The sequence below is a fragment of the Phaethon aethereus genome (assembly GCF_964289735.1).
Source record: "Phaethon aethereus genome assembly, chromosome: 9".
Classification (NCBI taxonomy): domain Eukaryota; kingdom Metazoa; phylum Chordata; class Aves; order Phaethontiformes; family Phaethontidae; genus Phaethon; species Phaethon aethereus.
The window spans coordinates 20413856-20427025 of NC_138585.1; the positions used below are offsets into that span (position 1 = coordinate 20413856).

The window sequence follows — 13170 nt, forward strand, 5'->3', positions numbered from 1 at the left end:
AACCAGACAGAAACCTGAGAGCCTCTGAAGCTCACATAATAGCCTTTTTTCCCCTGATTATCTGAGTTACATGTGTTTTCTACATCAAAGCATGGGGAAAATACACCCTTCAGTCTGCTACGAGGAACTTTCTCCCTGCTGTAGAAATTATGAAGTATTTAGCACGTGAACTCTTAACAGTGCAGTCTTTATACCTAGATACATACCTAAGCTTTTAACCTTCAGATGAGGTTGTATAGAAATTTAAAATAAAGTCATAACTACTTTTCTAGGAAGCAAACATGCTATGCAATATAATCTGATAAACCAGGGGCAACTCCAAGGGAACTAAAAGTGTAGGAGATATGTCTATCTGCCTCCATCACCTTGACCCTCAGGTACTCCTCTGCGTCATACAAAATACCCACTTCTTAAACAGAAACTCTTTACAGGAGTGAGAAAGCTTCAGAAAGTGCTTTGCTCTCCATATGTTGCTAGAACATTCACAGATACTACTATTGTACTGTAATTCTTTTAAGATAGAAGTTGATTAGACATAATGAAACCTAAGCACATGACACAGAAGGAAAGCTTAAAATGCATAGTTAATTCATGAGGAGAAACCAAAAAAGCCCACTCTGTCTTCACTGATAGCTACAAGCTCTCCCGTCGATCTTAGTACTTCACTGATGCCATGGTAACTTTACAAAGCATTACGCAATCACGTGTGCCAAGACACAAGCTCAGCTGCCGTTCCACATTCTACCTGAATGCACACGAGGCTAGGTCTTTTCCTTCCAGTACACCATGACTAGCTGCTGACTTGTTTGCCTCATTTTGTGAGTGCACTATGGTTTGGCAATAGCTGTGAAAAATCTGGAGCGAGCAACTTAGCCTCAAGAGCAACTCATGGTTATCATGATAAGACAAAAGCAGGCTGTTTTGATAAATTACTTTATTGTTTGGAGGTAATGTGGAACTGTTTTCAACTAAAGGCCTCATCATTATTTACCCACAGGGTCTTTCAGGATACCAAAAATGTAGCAGTACTGTTTACATTTTTTTTTTTTTAAACCAGTTAAATGCTATTTGGTTTTCCACAGCTTTTAAGGTAAGAAGCAAAACTTCATTGTGTCCCAATACAGAACATCACGCAGTTGTACATTAAAGTAAGCTTAAACAGCAACATAGAACTGCATCTTGACAGCCGGTTCATCCTACTTCCTCTGGCCCTGAGTGCATGCTCTCCATGCAAAAGGCTGGCACTTACAGACCCTGCCACGAGTCAGACGAGGGAGCTAAACCAGCAGTAAAGAAGGAGTGACTGCCCTGCTGAGTTCAGCTCCCTGTGACATGTCAAGCCACAGCCTGAGGTCTTTTGTGACTATTCTCCTTGTCTTGGAGAGACAATTAACTTCCCTGGCTCAAACAAGTTTTGCTTCTCACCTACATCACAAAGGCATTATATACATCCTTGGAAATCGGGTGGAAAGCACTGATTGATTACTGAAATGAAATTGCCCCATAATAAAAAATTAGCAAACCAGTGCTTAATATAACATTCACTAAGTGGAATGTAACACTTTCACTAGACAGTAAAAGTTTACATTGAACTGAGTCACCTATAGTAGATCACTAAATATAAGGTTTCCATTTTTAAAACAGAAGAGTAACTTTCTCTGCAAGTACTCACAAAGTTGCTCAAATATAAAAGACCAAATTTTATTTTTTAAGAGAGAAATAAGAGCAATTTAAGGCCAAAGTACCAGCAAGGAAGACTAATATGTGAAAGTAGACAAAAGATTTTCAGTAAATTTGCATGGGCATTTGCAAGGTTATGCCTCTATCTATTAGCTAACCTGTAAAGCTGTTCCCAGGAAAAGATACTAGAGAAAAATAGACATTTATACAAAATTATAAAATGCTTGTTACATGAATTATTGCTTTACAAGGGACATAAACATCCTTTTTCTATGATAGTACCAATTAGGTGTCTCAATTTCTAGGGTTTGTTAAAATGTAACTTGAATTATGCAAAAAATCCAATATAAACTTTCTACAAAAAAGGGGTCCATCCCATTCCTGAGTATGCTAAAGCTATAAAACAGAAGGAGAACTGAGCAGGCAGCAGTTTTCACAGTAAGAGGTTTAAGGACATTTTCTTTCTACACACTGTTTCCCTCCTTCTTCATATTCTTGTTTAGAAATCCACATCTGTTGAAAAGTACCCTACAAAACAAACAAACAAAAAACAAAACACACAACAACAACAACAAAAAAAAAATCAGAAAACAAATGACAGTTAAGTGAAACATGATTAGCTTTTCCCAGGAGGAAAAACAAGCAAGTCTTTACATTAAATGAGGCCAGAGGACTTGACCTGCTTAACTATCTTTTCCTTTGAGTTTTATATTGCTAGTGATTCAACTCAAGACAGGAAGTTGCAGTACTGAAAGCTGATTTCAGTCTCCCTTTCCCATTCTGCTAAATTTTAATCCCCACAAACCATTTCAGTAACTTGTAGAATTAAGCTCAGGAATACGATGCAGAAACAGGTTTGCTACTTTCATGGTGTACTACATACATGTCATTTCTAGATACTGTACTTCAAGTTTGCACCTTGCCATTAAAAATAGGAGACTGTAGCAAGTTACTTTTTGATTGGAAATGCTCATGTTGTCGTCTTTTTTAAATGGATTCCCTTCACTTTACCGCAAGAATAGACAAGATTACAATTGCTACAGCAGCACAAACTCTGCAATGCACACTTTGGCAGAATTAAGATTTCTGGGTGACAGCGCTGCTTAGCATAGCAACATAGTAACACAGGTTTACTAACCAAAGAAGCCAAAATGGAACCACCGATCCATGAGCTGAACCTCCGCTCCACTGTTGTGTTGTTCGCTATCAACTTCAGGCGCATGCTCTGAATAGAATAGGAGGTAAAATGAAAGAAATATCAGACAAGTTGTAGGCTGGCCACCTTTAGGGATAGGAGAAGGACAGCAGAAGAAAGTTGGTGTATATACCAGCATGCAGGTCAAAAAGGTCAATTTTATTAAACTTGCAATAACTTTCATCTGCCCTGTACTTGTAATTCAATAATAGCCATAGGGGGACAGAACACGTGTGGTTTTTATCTTGTCTCCCAACAGGGAGCAGCAGCAAATGCGTAAGGCTGAAAATAGGGCAAGTAGACCTCCATCATTCTCACAGTTTGTATTGTCATCTCTAACACTGGGCTACTTACAACATGCAGTGGGACTAAAACGTCTAATGTTGCTGAACTTAATTCATGTAGTCCTTTCACTTTCAAAATGCCTTGTAGCAATAAAATCTTTCAATTTCGGTGGGTTCCTCCTCAGCTATTATAAGAAGCAGCGAGTAACGTAACATTCATGATTTCAGAGTGGCTACAAGTAGAACATTTTTTTTTTTAATAGGAGTATTCAAGAAATACTGTAAGCTGTATGTGCTCTCAAGAACACAAGTGTAAGGTATTAACACTTGCTTTGACATTAAGTGATTAAAAGAAAAAAAAAAACCCAACCCAAGTATGTTAAATCATCAGGTTTTATCTAACAGGTTGAGTTGTCTGTACAATCCAGGAAGAACAATTCCCATGACAAAGTGACAAGACCTCAGGCAAAATGACTGAATGTGCCTCAAGTTAGTCAGCAACACTTCAGAAGAGAGGCCGTCAAGGGAAATAGTGACTGTTGCTTAGGGACAATTACAGAATTTAGAATCACAATCTGAAAGCAGGAATGAAGAAGTATTCAGAGAGCAGTTATATCATCTGCTGGAATTCATTTCGTGTAAGAACTTTTCAAGACTTCTTTTCTTTAGAGAAGGAGGAGATTTCTTACCCCACAGAAATCTCTTCAGCTGTTGGGTTCCTAACAAAAGTCAAAAGCTATGATACATTGTGTATGTATGCACCAGAAAAGCAAAATGCTAAGTAACTCAATACAGTAATTTAAAGTTGTTTTACCGGTGGAGTTTTCTGAGACAGTTCTCTGTTCAATCTGTCTGTGAAACTCTGTATTAGCGTGTTTCCTCCTGCTACAATCACGCTGCCATAGAGGCCCTAAAAAGAGAATAAATAACCTACAATATTAACTCTGAAATCATTCTGAAAACAACTGTTTCACAGAAGAGTGAGGAATAGCACACAAGTACCATATAATCAATAGCAATAATATGTCACTTGATGCCAAGAATATTACCTCTCCCAATCCAACTAATTTTTTACTCACTTGAAAAATATTTCAAGACAGCTTAATATTAAACTATACAAGGAAGACAGAAGCTTTGTGATGAATGACTCTAAATGATTTCACAGAGTATTTTCTACTACTGAGAACCCTACAGCTACAGATTATCTCCTGGATCCGAACTGTTGGTTTCCTTACAGCTGGATGTTCCAACCACAAAGGAAAACTTCACAGCACTGCATCAGTTTTCAATCTCGCTAATGTTGCAGTTGGTGAATGCAAATCATGGCCTGGCCTGCTAAGCCAGCCTGACACACAAGTTAAGAGGAAAAGTTTGTGACACCACACCCATGCAGTCCATATCAAACTTGAATATTTTCAAATTAACACCTAAGAAAGTTAGAACACAGTTTTAAAAATAAAGTTTTCTTTTAAAACCTCTTTTCTTCCTGCTACTCTCTATACAAGTTCCATATGATTGGTTATGTTTAGAAGGTATATCTGCCACGCCCAAAAATGTGAAAATAACACTCAAAGTTATGAACATAAAATGCTTATCTGAAGCAAATCCAATGTACATTATGCCGTGCCAGCCACAAAATCTGGACATTAGCTATTTGAACACAGGTAAAAGCACTAAGTAAAAAAATCCCGATTTAGCATTTGGTAAGACAAAACAGTAATTTTACATGTTGCTATATACAAATATACAATACTTAGAGAATTATTCCAATGTGTTTCTTCATCAGCAGTGTTCTAGTCCCGAAAAATTACATCAGCACAAAAATATCTATGCCTTAAAATAATACATGTCTGACTAACACTTACCGGCCTGATGTCTATATCACACATTCCAACGCTTGTTGTGACAACGTGGCTCACACCCAACATCGTGTTACCAGATAAACCCTAGAATTAAAATTAGTAATCTACACATCATTGCTTCAAAAGAGCAAGGCATATAGAAGCCTTGAATATGTTGAATTTACAAATATCACTAGAGAGGGAACTAAGCATTTTTTTAGGAACATAAAGATTCCTATTTTCCCATTGAGCTCATCACCACCTGTTTTGAACTACATTTCATCCTTTCCTACCCCAACCCTAAAACAACACAGGAAAATTGTACCCCCAAGGGAACCATGCAGTGCAAAGACACACAAAAAAATCAGGAAGTTCAGAACATCATACAAAACGAAGCCATGTGATAATCCAGTAATCTAAAACCTTCCAATTACTTTGTATCTTAGTTGTTCTACCTTTACATTAGAAGGGTCAAATAATCCCTCAGGAATTTTTAGACGCTCAGCACCGAAGTCACAGTTGTAGCCGTTGGGGAACTCATAATGAACTGTTGGCATCTGTGCTGCCACCCTAGAACATTCAAGTGCAATGTAAATGGGATGTTATCCAAGTAGCATTATAAATCAAGGCTTCAACTAGAATATTGTGATTGATATGACTTACATTTTTGATATTTATTATGATCTCATGCATCTTTAAATAAAAACCTATCACCTGGATGTACACTTTATTTCTAATTTCAGAAATAAACAGATTTTATTTTAAAACTTCTTCTGTAATAACACCAGCCAGGAGCAATGAAGAGGCTAAATACCCCATGCACAACTGATAACTAATTTTACAAGAAAGAACACAGTGACGTACTGTTCATCATAGGTTGAATCTGATACTTGAAGGACAGAAGCTTGGAAGTCCTGAATGACACACTGTGGAGTTAAGAATAATATGATTATAAGAATGTCAGTCTTCAATTTGATAGAATTCATAGCACTGATACTGACTTTTAAAAAGATTTTAGTTCTTCAAGAGGAAAACCTGATATGCTCGTGAACAAAACTTCTTTAAGGGATGCCTAGGGGAGTTTGAGAGTGGGAGAAATGACCTACTTACATTACACATGTAGTTGTGCCAGGACCTAGTGACCTGGGGTAACTTCTCTTTTCTCTTCCAATTTGCTGGCGACCCCTCCCGAACTGCCTCCTGAGATAGTAGGAAACATGATCATCAGTTACCCATTTAAGCCTCTCCCCAAGCAAACACTTACTAAATAAAAGTTGCTTTCCCACCTTCGAAGCAATCATATATGGAGGAATTATCTCTATGTTCATTTCCTGAAACAATTCCCGGCACTGCATAGTAATAAAGTCTCCTGCAAGTGGTGATTTTACAATACCTAAAAGGAAAAAAAAAGAAAAGAGAGAGAAAGAGAGAAAGAACCTCCCCCCCCCCGAAATCACAAATAAACTCTCCCAACCAACTATCTGTCAGTGAACACCATTACATTTTTTTCCCCATATTTAAGGTGATACAGGGTTTTTCTGTTGTTTTTAAATTGGTGTAAAAGCAGAAGGCAAGCTAACTCGACCTTGCTACTGCAATGCTGTTATCCATGAAAATTTTTACCTTGCTGAAGTACATATCCATCATGCACTGGAATAGCAGTTGTATGTGTTGCTCCACTATCCAAAATGAGACCTGTAGATCTCCCATTAGCAAAACTAGCCAAAACAATTAAGGAAAATACTGTAATTTTCACTTTAGAAAAAAATATTGACATACAATTAGAGCATAAGTAGAAATGAGGTCCCCTATGTGTTATTCCTTGAGACTACAAAAGGATTTGCCGTTTTCCAGCACATATCTTCTTTCTCTGAAGTACACAACCTCATAGAGAGAATGGCATTTAAGTTCTATCTGAGAACTAACTTTGGACATACAAAGGTGAGACTTCACATCAATACTATGCAGCAAGCTCTAAGTACATCCAACTCATTTCAACTCTGAAGCTGAAAACATGTTATTAGTTTAAAATAATTACAAATATTAATCTTAAGGCTATGGGAACTTCAAGCTCTAATTATTGTATTTAGTAGTCTGGGCAAGACCATTTCAGGTCTGTAATATTCTTATCCATGGTATACAATGGGAAAAAAATAAAAAAGACCAAAAAAACCCACAAAAGACGTTGCCTCCAAGGAAAATAGTCAGGTTGGGAGAACTTCAAAACTGAGCTCTAAAGCTTTAAAGTTCAGAAATGGAATTTGTTTACTTCCTCCTCAGATGTTTATGGAAAAATTAATCCAAAAGAAGAAAAGTTAGACATGCTGTTATACTAGGAATTGCTCAGAATAAGTTTACCGAAATTTCCTTGGGAGGGAAACAAAAAAAGCAGTGAAGCTTGTTCCAAAGGATACGCCGTTAGAACAGCGGTTTTACACAAGAAAAAAGCAGGGATGTTGTAGTGTTCAAACATCAACTCAGTCAGTTTTTCACGCTTTGCTCTAGTATTCCACTAGAAGAAAAAAAATAAACCCAATCACAAATAAGTGACCAAAAGGAAGAGATGTTTATCTTGAGGATCATTAGGGCTTGCTAAAAGAATGCTAACACAATAAAGAAGTAATTAGAATTATTATAGCCACAGTTTCAAATCATAACAAAATTACTAGAGGTCTGCCTCTGTAAGAACTTACTTCAGAACCATTTTTGTTCCAATTCTACAACAATTCATTAACGCTTATCTAGGACACAGAATTAAAAGTGATATATGCGTTTACTGTTACAACAGAGATTTCTTTACCCTTCTACAGCTCTTCCAGTATCAGTCTCTCGAAGAACTATCTAAAACAAGTAACATGCTCATTTTACAGGGGGAAAGATACATGAAATAACTTGCCCAGTTGAAAGAAAAATAAATCCAGATCTTTCTGCTTCCAAGGTATCTTCCTGAACTTGTGATTAAGCCAGGATATATATCAAATATTTTACATATTACTGAAAACATGATTTTTTTTTTCCAAGCCAATACACTAAAGTAAGATTAGTTCTGTAAGGAGAATGTTAATGGGAATCTCTATTCAGACACCCACTGAGCCATCAAATACGAAAATACGTAACCGTTTTATGGCATGTTTACCTTTTGTATTCTGACTTTAAGATCTGTCCTTCAAATGCTAAGCATCACTAAATGACAGAAAGCTTGTCCACATTTTTTTCCAGAACCTTGTATTCATCTACCTCACCTCACAGGGTCATTTACAGAAATTAAGACAGAAAAATTAAAACTTGTCCATTATAAATATTATTCTGTCACATAATGTTAGTTGTAAGGCTGAATGAAGCAACAGGTTTTCAACAGCATTTTATTATGTATTAAGTTACACTTAATATGACATCCAAACATCTTTTTGCTTTTATTCTAGGCAGTAAAGTGAGATTTTTTTTTTTTTTTTTACTTCTTTTCAAGAAGTGAAAAATAATAGCACATAGAAAATACTTTCTAATACAACTCATACAAACTATTTCAAATTGTTTTCTTTTTTAGACATTTTTCTTAAACAGATTACTTTCCAGAGCCTGGCAAAGTATTTTAAAACCATTATTTCTGTAGTTAAGTTTTAACACTAGTAACCTACAAGCCAATGTCAGACTTTCCAAGACCAATGTTTGTAGAGTCAGCAAGAAGATACAGCTAAGACTTGTTAAAACGCAAAGCTGCTTTTACTTACCGGTGCTTCGGACATAAGGACAGGATGCAAACTTGCTTCAGATTTAATGTGCATCTTGTAAGTGTGATCCAAAATTGCCTGGAAACTATCCCAGTCTTCAACTGTAACAACATTGAAGCGAGCATGTTAGTTACTTCTAAGTTTTGTTCCATTTCATAAATGCATAAAGGTTTTCCAATTATTTTTTTGCGTAGAGCTCTTTAGTCAAAAGCTATCCTCAGCAGACATACACCTCTTAATAGTTTTGCAGAATTCTATTCCTCTGTAAACATCATGATCAGAACATATCAAGAATTATGCCAAAAGTCCACCAATGCTGTAAATCAACTATACTTTATGCAATTACTTGTAAATCAGTTATCCATTCTTATGGCTTCCATTGCCATACATAGCATCTGTCAACATGAAAGCTATGTCTTTTTGCAGCCTAGCAATGCTATTTTAAAAACAGATAGAAAGAGACAGAGCACCATACTCATTCCATTTTTCAAAGGTGAAATGGCCTCCATATTTTCTCTTGGAACTCTCAGGGCATTGGTGTCTATATAGTAAGTCGGGCCCCCTTGTTTGCCTTTGTCACCATCTATCTCCATCAGGGTGCTGCCATTGTCCCTTTCTAGCACCACACCAATGGCTGTTGGAAAATCAACCTGTAAGGCAAAAGGTAAGCAGTATATGAGAACTATTCATGTTTTGGGTTGTCTATTTGCTCATAAATTCAGAGCTTTCTTTATACAATACAGTCAGAATAAAACTCAGCGTATTCTGAAAACTCACAACTAACAAACAAGATCTAAGGCATAAATTCATGTTGTATTTCCTTTGAGTCACATAGATTCTCACCTTTGGACAGTCCTCGCCTGCATAGCCTGCTCTCACCGTATATGAGCCAATGTCAAAAACAAGAGCCCCAACTTCATCTGAAAAGATGGTTAATAAAGAGATAGGAAATGGTTATTACACTCTACTACAACCCTGACCCTTCCCTGCCCCATCTGTTTTGCTTGCAAAAGAAAAGCCAGTCAAGGCACCTTTTGCAAGGCAAGGAGAAACTCCTCTATTCAGAACTCCGGTTAACAGAGAGCTATTAGAAGACTGCACGTAGGCTTTAACTTGGACATTGTAATACCTTCTTTTGGAATAAATAGAAGAGGAATTCTATCGGAAAAGGGAGAACCCAGTTGCATCTAAATAGATTACAAGACAAAGCTTTCAAAAAGCTCTAATTTAAGTCATGCAAATCCAGGTGAGCCCAGACCTCCTGGGGTTGATCAGAATTAGAAAGGTGGGCTTGAAAACAGCAATTCTGTAAAAGGCGGCTGCCACACCCCGAAGCACCCTCAGCCTTGTGGGCCCCGATCCCCGCTGAGGTGCTCTGCCCACCACTCAGAAAGTCCAAAGTCTGAAACAAAACAGGACACTTCATTCCCCACGGAAGGGTGTGCAGAAGTGCTCCGAGAGGAAACTACACCCGAGTTTCCAAAACCCGGAGTCTCCTCGGGCCACCCTGCACCCAAGCAGCGCTAATTCAGCCCAAGACTACGGCTTGACCGGTCTCCGGGGGAAGCATCTCGGCGAAACGACGCCGGGAGGGACATAAACAAGGCCCGCAGCCGCCACCGCCTCCTCCTCCTCCTCACGCATGCTGCCACCTCGCAACTAGGAAACGGAGAAGACCAGGAGGGCTCCGGCGCGGAGTGCGGGAGAGCCTGGCCGCGGCCCCCCCGTGCCGGGGGCCTGAGGGAGCGGCGAGGAGGCGGGAAGCGCCCGCGAGAGGCTCGCACGCGCCGCCTCACGGGACGGCGCCGAGCCCAACGGTCGCAGGGCGGGGGAAGGGAGGACGGGCATGCGAGGCGGCGCCGGACTCACCTCCCCCATACACGCCGCCACTCATGGCTGCCGTTGGGCCCGCGCCGCGTTTCCCAGCCCCGCTGTCCGCCGGTTCCTCTCCTCAGCGATCCGGCAACAATAGCGCCTTGGCCCCTCTCTCCGCCGGCCACTCAGCCTAGCCTGCAGGCCGCCGCCTTCCCGCCAATAGCAGCGCCGCTGCAGCTCGCCCGCCCACCGCGCGGCGCCCCGCCGAACCGCCGCTCAGGCACAAGGGCCAATCGCGACTGGTGGCAGGCGGGGCTATGCCGCGGACAGCCAATCCCGAGGCAGAAAGCGGAGGGCGGGCAGGCAAGGAAGCAAGCGTAGGTGCAGCGTGCGGAGCGGCGGAGCGAGGAGAGTGGCGAGGCGGGGAGGTGTGAGGAGCGGGCTGGTGAGGGCTGAGGGGGCAGGTGAGGTGGAGGGCGTTGAGGGGAGAGCTGCTGGGTTCGGTGGAGTAGGGAAAGGTAGCTGGGGAGTCTCGAAGGCTCGTGGGGATGGGCTTGCTGCTGTATGAGGGCATACGGGGGAGTGGGGTGAGTAGAGAGCCTCTGGGGGAGAGGGGCCGGCTGTGGAGAGGAGCGACAGTTACTGCAGCTGGGCCCTCTCCGAGTCCGTCCCCTGCTACTGTCACTGCTCCTTTGGGCTCTTCCACTGAGAATAAAACGTCTTTAAATTCTATGTTTATATCCCAACCTTGTTTTGTTCCTTTGTTGCTCGAGGCACTCCTTTGCACGTCAGACCTCGATCCCTGAAGCTGGCTTGTCTGGATAGTTGGGCAGTTCTAATTTGCCAGCTCGGCTGCCAGTTTAGCAGTTGAATTTGTAATTAGGATTTTAGATTGCCTTGTTTGGCGTCAGAGTTCTCAGGCTAGCTTGGTGTTCAGCCAGAACAACCAGAGAGGGGAAACTATAAACCTGTAGAAATTAAAGGAAGCAGAAGGAAGAGACCTCAGGTGTAACCAGCTGTTAGCATTAGAGAAGTCTAAAATTCTAACTGGAGAATAGAGGAATTGGCTTAAAGTGCAAGCACTCCTGGCGTGCACCTTTTTGAATTCCTATATGAGGGGGTTTTTTTGGTGGTGATGGGAAGCTGGTTTGATGTGGGGGGTTTGTGTGTGTGGTCTACTGTAATCATGAGTATTCCTTTCAAGTTCACTTAAGATGTATAGATCTATAGTTTATTTATGTAGTACTGTAGTAAGGATCTCCAAGTGATTAGATTTAGTCAGTATAATAGAATGACATTTTATTTATTACCTCTACATTTACTTACAAAGTGTTACATAGCATAATGAGCAGTCTTGATAGCAATTAATTATTGGACTGTAAATAATAAAAAAGTGTTTCTTATATTTTCACCATAAGACAAAAATTAGTGCTATGAGTCTCGTCTTGTCTGATAGGGAGTTCAGAACTTCCTACAAAGCTTTGTTTTTTTCCTAAGTTGTGACTTAAGTTTCAGTTATATCTGTTTATTTACACTGCATTTAATCAGTGAAGTAAGAAGAGAAATAACATTTACATTTGGTCTACCCAGTAGTTTTATTCAGGAAGCTTGTAAAGCTGTTGTGAGTAGAACAGATTACTACAAATTTCAGCAAACTCTATGCAAATGAAGGAGAACAGCAGCCTGGATGTGTGTGTTTGTACTACAGCTGCCAAGATGCTGCTGTTAATGTTAGGCTGGTGACCAGCAGTACCTCCCTTAAGTCTCATCCTGAATCAAAAGATAGGAAAAATAATAAATTCCAACAGTAAGGGAAAACCAATTGGGTGGGTTTTTTTAAGCAGAATTATGAGAATATCAGGAGGTAATTTGACTTAACTATCAAGGGCAAGGAATTTAATTTGACACACAGTTTGATTCTCTGTTTCTTTAACGAGCAAACTTTTTAATTTTATTGTGCAGTTAAGAAATTTGAAGTTTTTATGTAAGTTATAATACAACTACAAAATATATATACTAGCATTGGGAAGATTAATATAAATACTGATGTTTCACTAACTGTACCTCTCAAAGTCAGTGCACCTTGATTTTTGTATTATGAAATCTTTTAAAGTTAATGCATTATCATGATTTCCAGTATGTGGCACTAATACTCAAGGTAGAGTTGTTTGAGGAGGAGGAATTAATTGCAGATGGGAAAAGCAGTTCAGAAAACTTGGAATTACAATGCCAGAGGATCTTCATTTAGCTCCTGCTTGTACTTTATTTTATAATAATGGTTCATTGTAGTCACAAGATAATTGACACTTTAAGCCAGATCCTGCTCTTTGCATGAAAGCTGCTTATGATTGATCTGCAAGCCAGAAACAAACACAGCATTCTGCTGCTTTGTTTTGCTTCAGTGTTTCTTCAACTCGGAAGAATTCCCAGTGATGCCATCAGAAAATGTGTGCCGGGGTAAAGAGGCTTGTGGCTGTGTGAGGCATGGCGAGAGGGCGTGCCTGTGCTTGACTCATCTTTACTGCTCCAGTGGCTGACCAGGACCGAAAGTAAGAACTGCAAGGTAATATGCATTGGAAATCACGCTGATATTTAGAAGCCTCAGGATTTGACAGGCATAAGGAAAT

At 39.8% G+C, this 13170-nt stretch overlaps 1 protein-coding gene across 1 annotated transcript; it reads right to left on the reverse strand.

Annotated features, from left to right (window-relative positions):
• Positions 1 to 1628: 1628 nt before the first annotated feature.
• Positions 1629 to 10622, reverse strand: ACTL6A (actin like 6A; the record flags this gene model as incomplete). Its single annotated transcript, XM_082003789.1, has 14 exons — positions 1629 to 2208; positions 2819 to 2905; positions 3974 to 4069; positions 5025 to 5105; positions 5456 to 5570; positions 5865 to 5926; positions 6111 to 6200; positions 6287 to 6393; positions 6624 to 6718; positions 7415 to 7512; positions 8729 to 8829; positions 9204 to 9378; positions 9572 to 9648; positions 10598 to 10622. 14 exons carry the CDS (start codon positions 10620 to 10622, stop codon positions 2128 to 2130), a joined length of 1290 nt encoding a protein of 429 aa, XP_081859915.1. The 3' UTR covers positions 1629 to 2127.
• Between the last annotated feature and the right edge of the window lie 2548 nt (positions 10623 to 13170).